The sequence below is a fragment of the Gymnoscopelus braueri genome, assembly GCF_963280865.1.
Source record: "Gymnoscopelus braueri genome assembly, chromosome: 4".
NCBI classification, from domain to species: Eukaryota; Metazoa; Chordata; class Actinopteri; order Myctophiformes; family Myctophidae; genus Gymnoscopelus; species Gymnoscopelus braueri.
The window spans coordinates 58,371,445-58,387,601 of record NC_137605.1 but is presented as its reverse complement, the minus strand read 5'-3'; the positions used below and the strand labels follow the sequence as shown (position 1 = coordinate 58,387,601).

The 16,157-nt window shown below is 42.4% G+C and overlaps 1 protein-coding gene across 1 annotated transcript in view; it reads left to right on the top strand.

Moving 5' to 3' along the window:
* Positions 1 to 16,157, top strand: part of gon4lb (gon-4 like b) — a 54,221-nt gene that overhangs the window by 24,398 nt on the left and 13,666 nt on the right. Inside the window, exons 17-25 of the mRNA XM_080427058.1 lie at positions 199 to 397; positions 2,980 to 3,133; positions 3,807 to 3,963; positions 6,133 to 6,249; positions 7,460 to 7,675; positions 9,042 to 9,338; positions 9,902 to 10,267; positions 12,715 to 12,932; positions 14,453 to 15,434. Of these exons, the coding sequence (XP_080283184.1) occupies positions 199 to 397; positions 2,980 to 3,133; positions 3,807 to 3,963; positions 6,133 to 6,249; positions 7,460 to 7,675; positions 9,042 to 9,338; positions 9,902 to 10,267; positions 12,715 to 12,932; positions 14,453 to 15,434 (2,706 nt within the window). The remainder of the gene's footprint in view (positions 1 to 198; positions 398 to 2,979; positions 3,134 to 3,806; positions 3,964 to 6,132; positions 6,250 to 7,459; positions 7,676 to 9,041; positions 9,339 to 9,901; positions 10,268 to 12,714; positions 12,933 to 14,452; positions 15,435 to 16,157) is intronic.

Sequence of the window (16,157 nt, the reverse complement as noted above, 5' to 3'; positions counted from 1 at the left end):
CAAAACCATTTGAACCACTTCAACCCTATTTTATACTTGTGACCTCGTAGATTGGCTACAGTAGTTTTTACTTATTTTTTAGACAATTTAGGAGACTTGTGAAAAATGTTGAATCATTCTGAACATTTTAACAACTCCTCTCCTTCCACCTCCTCTCCTCCACTTCCTCCTTGTCCCTCCTCTCTTCTCTGCTTGCAGGAGGAGCTGGGTCAGTATGCGAGGAAACGGGAGGAGGCGCAGCGCCCCAGGCAGCCAGGATACCGCAGCAGCTTCAGGGCCTCCAACCTCCAGGGCGCGTTGGACCTCCTGCAGGAGCTGCACCTAGACGAGGCCAAGAGACGGACGGCCCCTCTGCCCGCTGCGCCCGTCGCCTGCAGGTGGCTCCCCAAGAAAAGGAGTAAGACCTTCATGACTGTGTGAACGTTGTGTGTGGAGGATTCAGAATCAGAATCACAATCAGAATCAGAATCAGAAGACTTTATTGCCATGACATGTAGACATGTTAGGAATTTGGTTTGATGCAGTGGAGCGCAGTTTACAACAGGACTGGTGCAAGACTGGACAAGACAGTGCAAACCACATCATAGTGCAACAACAAGTAATAAATAAAAATAAATATGAGAAGTGCCAAAAAGTGCCAAAAAGATCAAGTGTTCAGTTAGGACAGTCTCTGAGGTCAGGTAATTGTCAGGATTACAGGTCATTAAAAAATTACATTAAAGGTCAGGATTGTTTGATTTATTCTGCTTGCAGGGTTCCCACACATTTTTAACCACAAACCTTTCCATAACTTTACTATTTTAACCCATTAAGACTGGGAAAGCATCTGTCATTTTAGATTTGAACCACTTTAACCATTATCTTGTACTTTGTCTATTCAAAAATAGTACCGCGCTGTGAGCTTGTAGATCTGCTATTTTTAAATCATGAAAATGATTGCAAATCTTTGAATTTATATATTTTTAAAGCAAACATTTGTAACTCAAATGTTTGCTTCTGGGGATTCTACAAATGAAAAAAACGTTTTCATGTCAAGGACCCCCAAAATGATGTATTTGGCCGCAGACCACCATCTCAAAATAGGTTGTTCCAGGGACCCCCCAGAAGCAAAGATTTAGTTACAAATGTTCGCTTAAAAGATTTTCACGATTTTTCAAAAATAGCAGATCTACAAGCTCATAGCGTGGCACTCTGTGCCGTGCTATGACCTTGTATATCTGCTATTTTTCAATAGCCAAAGTATAAAATAATGGTTTAAGTGGTTACTGAGATTCGTTCCCGGTCTCAATGCGTTAACAGGTCTATAACAAGCATACGGTGCAATATAATGAGGCTCTTACACCTGTGTGTTATCATTGCCCCAAACAGACTTGAGTGAAGGTGTCACGTAACAAAAAGAACAGATCTACAAGCTAACAACGTATCATGATGCAACATGCTAGCTTGTAGATCTATTATTTTTGTCACGTGACGCCCTGTACACATTAGGCCACAGGCATTTCACACAATGTTACGCATGTTTTGAGACATGTGTTTTATAGCCAAAAACAATGTATATCCAAACATTCTCCAAAGGATTTGATTAATTCCAAACTTTTTCCAGATTTTTTTTTCTTCCTAATTTCTAAATATTTCCAGGAATTTCATGACCGTGGGAACCCTGACGTAGGCTCTCTATACCTTGTTGTACGATGGTGTCGTGCAGCGAAAATAGCCCGTCATTGTTGTAGGACTAGCCGATTTGGCTGACATTTTACCCCCTGTTAACCAATCATCACTCCTCTCTGGCCACTTTCACTTTCTCAAGTTAGAGCGAGAGGGATCGCTTGGATTTGCCTGTATCCATCCAAGCCTGCCTGTCCTGTTTAGATGACAGGCAGGCTGCTCCGCGGGGGAGACGGTTCAGTTGGATCACATAATGTAACGCAGTAACGCACCTATTTAAATCACAGTAACTATAACAGCGTTACTGAATTGGAAAAGGTAACTAGTTACAGTACGTTATTAGTTACTGCAAAAAGTAGTTGCGTTACGTAACGCGTTAGTCCCAACACTGCCCACACACTGCCTCTTACAAGGTACACGTAGGATATTAAAGCAAGGTTAAGGTCACAAACGACCTGTTTCAGGATGTATTTTTGGAGAATTGCCCAGCCCTACATTGTTGTCTCTTTATCTGAACTCACTCACAGTGGAGGCATCGCACGTCTGCACAACAGTATGCTTATCCTCTTTCTGAAAACTGGAAAAAGTCTGATCTTTTGTTGAATAAAGTAGTGTTACATTTTTGTGCCATTAGCGAGGCCTGTTACATCTGAGTGAAACCCAACTAGCCAATCATGTCAGAGGGGCATGCAGCTAGCAAGGAAGGTAAATAAAGGAAAGGACCCGTTGTTTGAAAAAAGCAGATCTGCAAGCTCACAACGCGTCACGATGTGACGCGTCACGATGTGACGCGTTGTGAGCTTGTAGATCGTCTATTTTCAAATAGCCTAGGTATAAAACAGGGCTAAAGTGGTTAATGTATGTTTTATAACGTAACAATTTATATCTGCAAAGTAACTAGTAACTAAAGTTTTCAGTGTGTTTGTGTGTGTGTGTGTGCGGTGTTGCTATAGTAACAGAGGAGATCGTTACGGTGATTTGGTGACACTGGCCTCATGGTGCAGACTCTCCACATGCTGGGTCAACAGTAGAAGTAAAAGTATTGAAAATTGGAAATACTCCAGTAAAGTAAATACCTCAAAATTGTACTTAAGTACAGTACTTGAGTAAATGTACTTAGTTACTTTACACCACTGCCAATCGTTTCAGAGGGGCATGCAGCTAGCCAATCATGTCAGAGGAAAACCCAGATAGCCAATAATGTCAGGATGTTCAGAAGATGTTCACATGTTTGATTCTGATGTGTGTGTGTGTGTGTGTGTGCGTGTGTGTGTGTGTGTGTGTGTGTGTGTGTGTGTGTGTGTGTGTGTGCAGGTACTGCGTTCCCCCAGCTGCCTGCAGATACAGCTTGGCTGTTTGCCACCAGGCGTGTGTTCCTGTACCCAGAGCTCCTCCCCATACGCAACCTGGACCCCAGCAAGATGCCCCGATTGCCCAGGAAGATCTACTACACACCTGGAGAAGACTGGTACACACACACACACGCACACAAACACAGGCTTGTGTTATTATACTCACAATTATAGTAATACAAACACGCACACACACACACACTGGGGTTCCATTCCTCCACAGTGCCTCCAGGTTGGCCAGGTGCTCCAACCGTTGGTCGGGCGTCGTTTCTATGTAGATATCTAGGAACGGCGTGGTTCCAATGTGGATCTCAGACGTCATGTGACCAGCTTGTGACATCAGTCATTTGTGACGTATCTACGACGAATGACTCCAAATATGGGCAAGGTTTCTGCTGATCCGAGCCCATTTAACTTCCATTATAAAATTAAAGTCGTTCAGTTTTTCAGTTAAAGTATAAAACATGAAAAGAAATGATAGTGGAGGTACTTCTGTGGCCTACTGGCAGCGTGCATACAAAGTTTCACAGAGGCCTGTGAGATTAGCACCGGACTCACAGACAGACCCCATTCTAGACGGCTTCACTCCTGCAGAGCCATGCCGTATAAAACATCAAACCTCAATCAGACACATAACAAAATCCATAATTTGACTGTGCAACTTCTAAGTAATGGCAGAATTTTCTTTAAACTACAAAACATATTTTGGAGTCTCATTGGCTGACTTGTACACACCAACTGCACCCCTCCCCCCTTCCCATCATGCTCCTCTGTGCCTCTTGGTTCCAGTCTGATCGCGTTGGGGCTGAAACACTTTGAGGACACCGTTCTGCCCGACGAGCAGCTCTGCACCTACCTCCTCCGCAAGACCCACCAGGTCAAGGACGTCCGCAAACGCATCGTAGAGATGTACGGCCCCAACGGACCGCCAGGCAACTCCATCAAGGTCTGTGGGCAGCTGCACAAACCTCCTTAAGTCCATTTAGACCGGGAACGCAGCTGTGTCATAACTGTCATTTTAAGATTTTTTTTTTTTAAATAGCAGATATACAAGCTCATAGCACGGCACCGAGAGCTTGTAGATCTGCTATTTTTTTTTAATCGTAAAATGTTGTGCTTCTGGGGGGTGGGGGGTCTGGGGGTCTCTGGAACAACATATTTTGAGATATTTTTGTTTTTTGATATTGTATATCTCTGCTGTTCGGCCGGAACCAGCTAAATCCAAAATGGTAATTGTTCAGGAAATGAAAAACAAAATATCAATTTTTCAGAAAATGAAGAAAACCTTATATTTTTAAAACGAAGCAATACTGCCTCATCAAACTTGGTATTGTGACTTTATATATTATCAGATACTTGCATGTGTCATTATATTATCACCACTTTACCCAAATCCAGTGCAAGTGGAGTTAGGAGGTTTTGTCCATCATTGATAAGAACAGCTGGCATTGGATCTCAAAGCTCACAACACATCACAACGCATTGTGAGCTTGGAGATCAGCTATTTATGGTGAGCGCCATCCTCATATACTATAGATCAAGCTGAATTCTGTACTTAAACAACTTTTATTTTAACATGCATTGTAAACAACCATGGATCTAACTGTTACCACTGTTGTTCTTCTACAGTTGAGTGCAACAAACAATTCTGCCTCAATACTCAATCATGTATTTAACAAAAGCGATCATGGCACACCAACAATAAATAAATGGCATATAAATACAAAATACATTCATGAAAAATAGAATCTGTCAAATAAATCTGTAGCCTACTGCACTAACAATAACAATCACAGTTGAATTTACCTATCATATACCTATCAACATTTTATTATCACACTGTTGTGTGTTGCGTGTGTGTGGTGGGTGTTTCTTAGTGCTTTAGATTGTCATAAAAGCTGTGAAAGTCTTTTGGCATGATCTCCTTGAGCTCTTGGAGATGTTTGAAACAAACTCCTGCACACACTCATTCTCTGTCCATTAACATTTAAAAAGAAAACACGAGCAGATGACCTTTGTGAAGACACCCTTCTCCTCTTTACTGGGGTGACATCTATCAAACCTTGCACATACATTCTCTTCTCTTCCCAGTTTATGTTCTCCCAAAAGCATTGAAAAATCTTCTCCCTGTCTGCCTCATACAGAGCAGAGCTTCTCGAGAGCCTAAGAGGAGGGTGGAGTTGTTTGTTTTTGACGGACAGTTTGAGGGTCCAATGGAGTTAGGAGTTTTCGTCAGAGGCGCTTTTTAATACTTTTCATATGTTATTATTTAAAAAAAAATTACACAGATGTAGAGGGGGTTCAATAGCGTTGATTTATGAAAAAGAAAAAAATGGAGTTAGCTGGTCCCGGCTGGACACTGACGATATATTTTTTCATACTTTTGATATATATATATATTTTTTTATTTTTTATGTTTAAAAAAAGAAAATTTTGATAGTAGTAGTTTTAATCAGTCTTTTGAATAATATTCCATTTATTTTTAGTCATATTTTAGTCATCTGAAATGTTTAAGTCTAGTTTTAGTAGATACTTAGCTTTGTGCTGAAAATAGCCGATCTACAAGCTCACAATGCGTCTGCGATGCATTGTGAGCTTGTATGTAGATGGGCAATTTTTTTTTCGTCAGAGAAAAAAGACATACTGTAGTCGACAAAATGAACGAAAATGAAAGAAAAAATCTGATGCACAAGCTAATCAATATTTAGCTGGATCGGTTGTTTTTTGTCAAGCGACACACTCGTGCGATGGGAGTGTAAATAAACCTTTAGTTTCTCATCTTATGATTTAACTCAGGGTAATTGAATAGAACCTAGAAATTTCTTCTAAGGACACTTTTGTGTGCCTGTTTTAATGGCAATACATCTGATAGTTGAAAAAATAATAATAATAATAATAATACATTGACATTAAAGCTGCCGAAAAGGGTTATCAATTGAATACATTGATTAAGCAAGAGCAGCATTAGAATCATTTGTTTATTGATTAGTTTATTGTTGCAGGACCAGATATAATGTAATTAGAGTGAGTACAGCATGGTGGACTGGAAGTCATTATGGACATAATGTAACAAGGTGGACCCCAGCAACACAATAATCCATCCATGTGTTCCCAGGTGTTCTGTGAGAGCAGAGTGCTTCCTGCTATGCCTGTGGCCTGCAGCACAGCTGTGCAGGGAGAAGAGCGCCCTCCGGTGGACAGAGACACCTCTTTCCTGCCAAACTGGCTCAAGGTACTCAACACTGTGACACCTCACATTGTACACAACGCAGACTGCTGCTCTCTGTGATTAATGTGCATTGTCCCTGGTAGGTAAATAAATACATATTAATATTATATATTTATATAATATTACCATAACATTCCTACATCCAGTAAACACTCACCGTGTGTAGTGAATCTGTGGAGAAAGGCTCTACAATGAACATGAACTGTGTAAGGAGTGAAACGTGAACATTTTATCCACATTTGATCCTACTGTACTGTATACTGTTGAAGTAATAGCCTGACGTTCTGGCGCCTCATTGGAAGGCTCTGGCCGTTCCTTTAGAAACCTTATCACGTACGTTTAGAAACGTCATCACGGTACTGATACGGTGGAATTCCCTACTTCCTATTTCCGCACAGACGAATGAATAACCGCTTTGCAAGTACATCTTAGTACTTTATAATGGCATATGATTAAATACGTGTATTTTGTTTCACGACAAAAATGTTTATGGTTATAGTCATCGATGTAGTGTTTGTTGTGAACGGCCCTTTAGATGTCAACCTTTTCAGACCGCGACCCCCCCAAAAATAATCATATTTAAACTGGGGACCCTCCAAAATAATCATATTTTAACTGGGGACCCCCCACCATGACACGCAATTGGAATTGTAGGAGTTGAGGAGGCATTACATTTTGTTTGACTACCGTAATTTTCGCACTATAAGCCGCACCTGAATATAAGCCGCAGCAGCTAAATTGAATGATTTGTACATATATAAGCCGCACTGGACTATAAGCCGCGGGTGTAAAATCCATAGATTTAGGAGGTCCCCTAGTGGCCGTTAGCTGTAAAAATCCATAGATAAGCCGCACCGTTATATTAGCCGCAGGGTCGAAAAATTTGAAAAAAGTCGCGGCTTATAGTCCGAAATTTACGGTAAATATTGTGAAAATAGCCGATCTACAAGCTTGCGAGGCGTTGTGAGCTTGTGGATCGGCTATTTAAAAAAAGTTTGCCTCTTTCTTATATGAGAATTTGGCCAATGTAGTTTGTTGATTACTTTTGATGCAGTGATGGTTTTGTTTTCTTTTTTTCTGGCATTAAAAGGGTCTTAAAAGTCCCTCAATTGTCACTTCACTGTCACCCCCAAAAAAAAATTTGTGGACCCGACCCACAGGTTGAGAACCAGCGCTTAAAGTAACCTCGCTGCTTTCTTGGTGTCCGTTCCAGAAAAGCCAAGCAGCGATCCACAAGGCCAGGCTGTCCTCCGGCCAGCAGCAGCCTCAGTACCCCCGCACCCTCCCCAAAAACTGCACCCTGCGGCTGCACCCGGCCCTGACCAAAAAGATGCTCCACCCACCACCCAGACCGCCCGGCGTCATCACCCTGTATCACAACAGCTCTCTGCATCTGCTAGCCAGCGCTGCCTCCGCCAGCCACTCACAGGTAGGCCTGAACGCAGTTATTTACATTTTGAGGTAATCGCATACTCCTTTAGGATCATTTCCATTCATCTCAATGAGTTGTTCTCAAACTTTTCAGGCTGCGACCCCCCCCCCCCAAAAAAAAAATATCATATTTTAACTGGGGACCTCCCACCCTGACAAGCACTTGGAATTGTCAGAGTTGAGGCATTACATTGTGTTTCACTCGGTTCCACAGTAGATCAGCTATTTTCCAAATGTTTGCCTCTTTCTTAGGTAATATTTTACAATTTGGCCTATGTTTGACCATTTTTTACAGTATAGTTTGTTGATTACCTTTGATGCAGTTATGGTCTTATTATCTTTTTTATATATATATTTTTTTTGAGTTATTAACACATCGACCGCCAGAGGTTAATCTCATAATGTACTCACCAGTGCCAAGGTGTTTTTGTTGTTTTTTTGTTTTTTTCATGTCGCCATAGATCTTGTTAAAATCCTTAAGATTGAGCCGTAAACGGTCTGTTTACATCCGCGACATCTCAACGTATCTCCCAGTGAAAATCACGTGTCAAACGGGGCATCCATGTTGTAGTTAGAGCGGATTACGTTAAACAGTGAAATGCGAGGAGAAAAAACTACAGGAAGAGAATTGAGTTTCAGTTTCGTCTGTAGAATGGGAGCGGACGTGATCGTCAAAACCGGATCCCAAATAATTCCGTTTCCGGTCATCAAACCGGAAACGGAAGTGGATCAAAAAAATTCCGAAAGTGAACCCGGACATTCTTAGCGCGAAAAGACCGTGGCCCGTAGGGCTACGGTCTCGGCGCTTAACAGTTGGATTTAACGGACCGTAGGACTACGTTCTTGGCGGTTAATGTGTTAAATAGTCCAATTACATCATTAACACATTCCACGCCAGAGTTTAATATCATAATGTACTCATTTATTGTTTTTTTGTTTTTTTCACGTCGCCACAGACCTCGCTAAATACCTTAAAATCGCGCGTTCAACTGTTTGTAGACACACAGGGTAGCTGTGTGAGACGCCCAGAGAAGACTGTTTCGATCGGCGATTTTGAAGTAGTCACCGTTTATGTTAAACAGCGATCAGCGAGAAAAACAACAAACGAGAAAATGGAGGATTAGTGGGAGCTTTAGAACGGAGGCGGGTGGGAACGAAAATCTCCGGGTACGGATATTTCCGTTTCCGGGTGTGCTACAATGAAATGTGTCGTGGCGAGGGAGGCATACAATGAAATGTGAACCTGCGAAAAAAAAGACCATTTCGCGTTTTCGGTTTGAGTAGATTGGCACGCAATGTGTTAATCACAATTATTATTGTCATTGTTATTATTATTATTAACAAAATGCTCATGACGGTGACAGCCCTACACACAGGAAGTCCTTCCCCAGGTGGCGGAAGCCCCGCCTGTGCAAGGTGTCATCCTATTGGCAGAGAGCGTTTGTACTCTGGTCCAACAGCCGTCGCCATTGGGTCAGACGATGTTGGTCCCCGCCCAGGAGCCTGTGTCATTGGCTGCCGTGTATCCAGCCTCCGGCCACCGCTCCATTAGAGGAAAGGCGGCCTCGTCTACAAGAGGGTCGCTGCATCCGCCCGAGTCCTCCCAGTCGTCCCCGACTGGAGCTCCACCTGGTGGCTGGAGGACCGCGTGCAGAAAACAGGTAGGCCTGTCACAAGTATTACATCATAGCCTAATCGCAATTCCTTGAGATAATCGCAATTTTTTTTTTTACATTATCGTCATAATTATTACCATGTTGAAAACATTTTCAAATAGCAGATCTACTGAGCTTGTATATTGGCTATTTCCACTATTCATATTTTGTTTCTTTATAAAGATATTACATTATGTAAGTTACTTGTCATATGTGCCCTGTGAAGTGTGCACCTTTTTGTTTACGAAGCCTAAAAAGGCAAACAGAAATATAATTTTGATTCATAATGATCCATTGTTCAATGACGGAAACACATTTGCAATCGCCTTTCCCCTAAAATGACGGAATTCCAGGCCTATATCACACTTTTTTATGTTCCCTACAGTTTTGTATTATTATTTCAAAAGATTTTCAAAACGAACCAAAAAAACATTTAAGACATTTCCACCCCCGAAAAAAACTTTTAGAAATTCAGAAAATAGCAGATCTACAAGCTCACAATTTAAATCATTCATCACAATCATGTGTATGACAATTAATCGTCAGCTATAATTTCATGACCGTGACAGCCCTATAGGCAGGCGAAAACCCCCTCCAACGTTGCTCCAGTCCGCTCTGCCTCTCAGCTGAAGCCAGATCCCTGTGATCCCCACGGCACGGTGAGACGTCGCTCACCACCACCATCCCCCCGGACCACCAAGAAGGCCAGAACCAGAGTTCACAGGGTGGACAAGGCCCGGGCGCTTTCCCGCGCCAGGCCCATCTTACCCGACCTGCCGGAGGAAGAGTTGGACCCTCTCTCCGTCACGCCCCCGCTCCGCGCCTCCCATAACCCCTCGTTCCTCCCCCTCACGGCCCCCCTACCCCCTCCCACTGCCACTGTGACCGTGTCCACCGTCCCACTGACCACAGCACGCTGCACACTGCTCCCAAAGGTAGGACTGTCCCCAATCCTATGGTAAAATCTTATAATGGGCCCTTGCCCATGGCCCTCAGACATAACCATATATAGAGTTCACTATGACTCAGACATAACCATATATAGAGTTCACTATGACTCGGACGTAACCATATAGAGTTCACTATGACTCAGACGTAACCATATAGAGTTCACTATGACTCAGACGTAACCATATAGAGTTCACTATGACTCAGACATAACCATATATAGAGTTCACTATGACTCAGACTTAACCATATATAGAGTTCACTATGAGTCAGACATAACCATATATAGAGTTCACTATGACTCAGACATAACCATATTTAGAGTTCACTATGACTCAGACGTAACCATATAGAGTTCACTATGACTCAGACGTAACCATATAGAGTTCACTATGACTCGGACATAACCATATAGAGTTCACTATGACTCAGATATAACCATATATAGAGTTCACTATGACTCAGACTTAACCATATATAGAGTTCACTATGACTCAGACATAACCATATATAGAGTTCACTATGACTCAGACTTAACCATATATAGAGTTCACTATGACTCAGACATAACCATATATAGAGTTCACTATAAGACTTAACCATATATAGAGTTCACTATGACTCAGACATAACCATATATAGAGTTCACTATGACTCAGACGTAACCATATATAGAGTTCACTATGACTCAGACATAACCATATATAGAATACACAAATACACATATATGGAGATCAACATGCACTGATGTCATACACAACATAAACCAAATTCACACATGATTTGATTTTCAACCTGGTCCTCCACTGATGTCAGACACAACAGAAGCCATGTCAAATGCACGGAGATGTACAGTATGTAGATTTTCAACATGCACTGGTGTCAGACGCAACATAAACCATGTATTATTAGTTGTTTTTGATTCATAAAAAAAAAGAGTTTATAAACAACACCGATTTGTGCATGTGTCCTCTGATACGCCATACGGTATATGGGCATATCAGTTGGATCGACAGTGCGACGTAGGTGTGCTAGTTAGTAATTATATGATCGCCTGATCGCTATCATTTGAGATAATGATAGTAATTATTTAGCATAATCGTCAGAATTGATCTGATTCAAATCAAACCAAATCAAACTTAAAGCACATTGACAACAATCAAGATTGACCAAAGTGCTGTACATGGGGGGGGGGGGGGAGACAACAGAAACAGGCCTGTGCAACAACATTGTCATAGGACAAAAGCAAAAAATAAAATAAAACATATGAAACAGCAGAGATGCTCATAGGCCTGCGTCTCTGACGCACATTATTGAGAAAGGACGCATTCATGCCACCGTCGTGGCGTCCATGGGACGCACTATAGTTGTCACCAACAACAGACAAAATAAAAAATATTCGCGGTATATTATTCGAATATTTTACAAATCCACGGGACACCACCATTTTGCATGGCCACATCCTACTTTATAAACAATAAAATCCACGTAGAAATTGTCTTAGAAAGACGATAGAAATAATAATAATAATCCATGGACGTTGCCATTTTGCACATGCTCAGACCGAATTATTGTGGGTAACATTTTTGCTTTTAACACAACAAGGGCCGTTAGCGTCTAGCGTCCGCGGCCGTCCGCGCAGTTGAAACGTGACGTGAGCAGACCTGATTGTACACATTTAACAAACGTGAATTAAAAATAAACTCTGATTAATGTTGTTAGTGGTGTAACATGCCAACAAAAAAGATACTGAAGCCTGCTGCAGGGCAACAGAAAATAGCAAGCCTATTTAGCTAGTATATAAAAATATAAAAATATACTATTTATATAGCCGTTTTAATATTTATATTTTGCTATATTAAAATAGCAAGCCTATATTGGTGCTATTTAATTTACTTTATATACTGTTCTATGTTTGCATATACTTAAAAGTTGTCAGATTTGGAATTGCGTAGATTTCTTTCAGACACATGTTCTGCATGAATATAACCATATTATAACCATATAAGATGAAACACAAGTTAAACGCTGTGAATTTTTGTGGGACTCATAAAATGTCCCTGGGACCCATCTAAAAGACCACCCTTGGGTCCCGGGACCCATTACATTGAAAACCTAGCAACATCACTGAAACAGGTAAATGACAAAAAGTATAAACAACATTAAAAGCTAGAGAAAAGAAGTGAGTCTTGAGGCGGGATTTTAAAACCCCAATAGACTGGGCAGTTCTAATGGGGAGGGGGTAGGTCGTTCCAGAGCATGGGGGAGCATTGTTGATTGTTGACGGTCGTTATAGGCAACCAGAAATATATTTTTCATGATATGTTCCAATGTTCAGTGCCAAATACACAATTATATTACAGTTATTTGTATGCCAGTTAATGGTCGACTCAACTACAATGTGATGATTGTGACGACCCTTCCTTACCCACAGGCTCCCCAGTCCAGTTGGACTCCAGCAAGACCAGTGTGTGGTTCACTGAACCAGACCAGTGACTACATTATGTTCCGGATCAAAGACTCTCAGATGCTGTGGATGAGGGTTCAGAACCAGACCCCAGACCTACCTCCTGCTCCTCCTCTGACTCCTCAGCACTCCCAGAGCACCTCCTCCCAGAGCACCTCCATGTACTCTGACGCCCACATCACCAGGTAAGGATGTGATGAACCAGTTTGACTAGTGGTTCTCAAACGTTTTCATGTCAAGGACCCCCAAATGAATATGTATTTGGCTGCAGACCCCCATCTGAAAACTGTTTCTGCTGGGGACCCCCAGAAGAAAATAATTGTATTTAACAAGTTTTTAAATGATTTGAAAATATATATATATATTTTATTAAATTTTTTTTTTTTTTAAATCTCATTTTTGAATAGTATAAAATGGGGGCTAAAGTCGTTAAAGTGATTGTGATATAATATAAACTATTAACTTGCTGCCGACCCCCTGGAACGCCTTCAAGGACCCCTGGGGAGCCGGGACCCTACTTTGAGAACCACTGGTATAGTTTATTTGAAAACACAGCTAAAACCAATTAACTCATTCACTGCCAAAAAAAATTCTGGCTGTGTTTGCCCACTGCCAGCAATTTCGTATTTTTTTCACAAAAAATGTGGTCCAATCGTTTGTAAACAGACAGGCTATCCGTGCAGGTCGCCCCGATAACGAACATTCCGACGGCTCGGAGTCCTTCTCATGCAGCCTTGTGTAAACACACCATTTATCGTCAAAATGGCACGGTTCATTACTTTTTCAGCTCGCCACAGAAAATGTACATCCCTTATGATCGCGTGTCCAACTGTTTGTAGACACACAGGGTAGGTGTGTGAGTGGCCCAGAGAACACATTTTCAATCTGCGACAATCCATTCTCCAGTAGTAGAAGTTTGTAAACAGCGCGTCTGAGCGGAGCACGGCGGAGAAAAACAAAGCAGAGAAAATGGCATTTCAGAGGGAGAGTTAAACAGAGAGCAGACGGAAACGGAAATCTTGTATTGACGTTATTTCCGTATCCGGGTGTTTTACAATGAAATGTATCACTACGAGAGATGAAGAACGGTGAGATCTTTTATAAAATCAACTTTTTTCAAAATTACGTTTTTTTCGTCAGTGGCAGATTTGTTAATTGGAAAAAAATATGTTTTTTACTTCCGTGGCAGTGAATGAGTTAAGGATGAGACACAATAAAGTCCAGGACTTATTTCCATCGTGTTTTGAAGAGGCACACATTAGCAATACTAGCTCTAGTATAAAAGTTATGTGTGTTCCTAACCTGCAACACCGAGTGTATAAAACAAAACTAAAATACTGACATGGATGTTTAACCACTTTTTGCACCTTCATGTCTAAATATCATATACAATATATACCTGCTGCTATGTTCACGCACCTTATGTCTAACCTCATGTACACGCTGTATCAGATGGATATGCTTTGTGTACACTATATTCTATATTGTGGTATATATGGTTTATATATGTAGATATCTTAAATTTTAACACTTTTCCTTTCTCCTTGCTCCCCGTCCCACCTCCTCTTTTTTTCTTTTCTCTCCTTCTGGAAAACAAAATTGATGAGGAAGCTTGCACCTGTAAACCTTTGTTGTGACAATAAAACTGATTCTGATTTTATACTTTTCCAAAGTTTTCCAATAACGGTTGCATCCTTATCCCCAGGTCCAGCTTTGAAGAACAGCTCCACAGGCTGGTGGAAGGGCTGAGAGAGGAGCCAGACGGGCTGGAGGAGAGAGAGACAGGAGACGAGAAGGTGACAGAGGAGAGGGAGAGAGGAGAGGAAGAGATATCGGAGGAGAGAGGAGAGGAGGAGAGAGGAGAGGAGGAGAGAGTGAGAGGAGAGGGGGAGGTAACAGAGGAGAGAGGAAAGGGGGAGATAACAGAGGAGAGAGGAGAGGGGGAGGAAGGTGGAGGCACAGGGAGTAGCGCCTCAGAAAGTGCCACATGCTGCACTCCTCTCCACACCTTAGAGGAGGAGGAGGAGATAGATGGGAGAGGAGAGGAGAGGAGGAGCGAGGAGGAGGCATTGAACCCGGAGGGAGGAGTGGAGACGATGGAGGACGACAGCTTGGAGTCGGCGCTGAGCTCTGTGTCCTCCTCCTCCTACCTGGACGAGGAGGAGGAGGAGGAGGTCCGGTACTCCGTCACCTCCTCCTACCTGGACGAGGAGGAGGTCCGGGACTCCGTCACCTCCTCCTACCTGGACGAGGAGGAGGTCCGGGACTCCGTCACCTCCTCCTACCTGGATGAGGAGGAGGTCCAGGACTCTTTCACCTCCTCCTCCGACGGCGAAGACAAAGTGACGGAAAACGAGGGGGAGACGGAGGAGGGGGGCGGGGGAGAGGAGGAGTCGGGAGGAGACAGAGAGGGAGAGCATGGAGGAGAGGAGAGGGGGGAGGGAGGAGGAGGAGAGGAGTCGAGCGGACAGAGAGACGGAGATGCGGGAGGGGGAGGAGAAGGAGGCAGAGGAGGGGAGGAAGGAGACAGAGACGACGGTCAGAGCGGAGGAGAGAGGGACGAGGACAAAGACGGAGATGGGGAGGAGGAGGAGGAGGACTTTGACGACCTGACGCAGGACGAAGACGAGGAGGAAGTGATGTCGTCGGCATCCGAGGAGTCGGTGCTGTCCGTTCCGGAGTTACAGGTATAGAGTTGATTAACCCTTTGAGACCGGGAAAGAATCTGTGTCAATTTTAATTTGTTTTGGCTATTCAAAAATAGCAGATCTACAGGCTCATAGCGCGGCACGAGTGCCGTGCTATGAGCTTGAAGATCTGCTATTTTTTTTAAATCGTGAAAATGTGTGCAAATCTATAGAATATAAATGTTTTTTAAAGTGAACATTTTTAACTCAAATCTTTGCTTCTGGGGGATTCTACAAATGTCTTCTAAATCCTAACAGTTTTCTAAAAAACAAATGTTGCTATAATATCAGTGGTGTTCAAACGTTTTCATGTCAAGGACCCCCAATTTGGCCGCGGACCCCCATCTCAAAACATTTAGTTCCAGGGACCCCCATGAAGCAAAGATTTGAGTTACAAATGTTCCCTTTACAAAATATAAATATCCAGATATTCGCAAAAATTTTCCTGATTTAAAAAAAAATAGCAGATCCAGTGACAGTGCAGATACTAGTGTTGTTGCTGCTCTTACCACAATTATGATTGTAATTATTATTGGTTGTGGTACTCTTTTTTTTTTTCTTTTTTTTTTTCTGACCGCAGTTACACCCAAAAGAACTGAACATTCAGTGGATTTTCTGTGGTTTGGGGTTTTCGGAATAATTAGGCTCAGAAAAGTGCTTTGATGTCAAAGTCCATTAATCCCGCCCCCTCCCCGCAGAGTAGAGGCGATGATTGACAGGCAA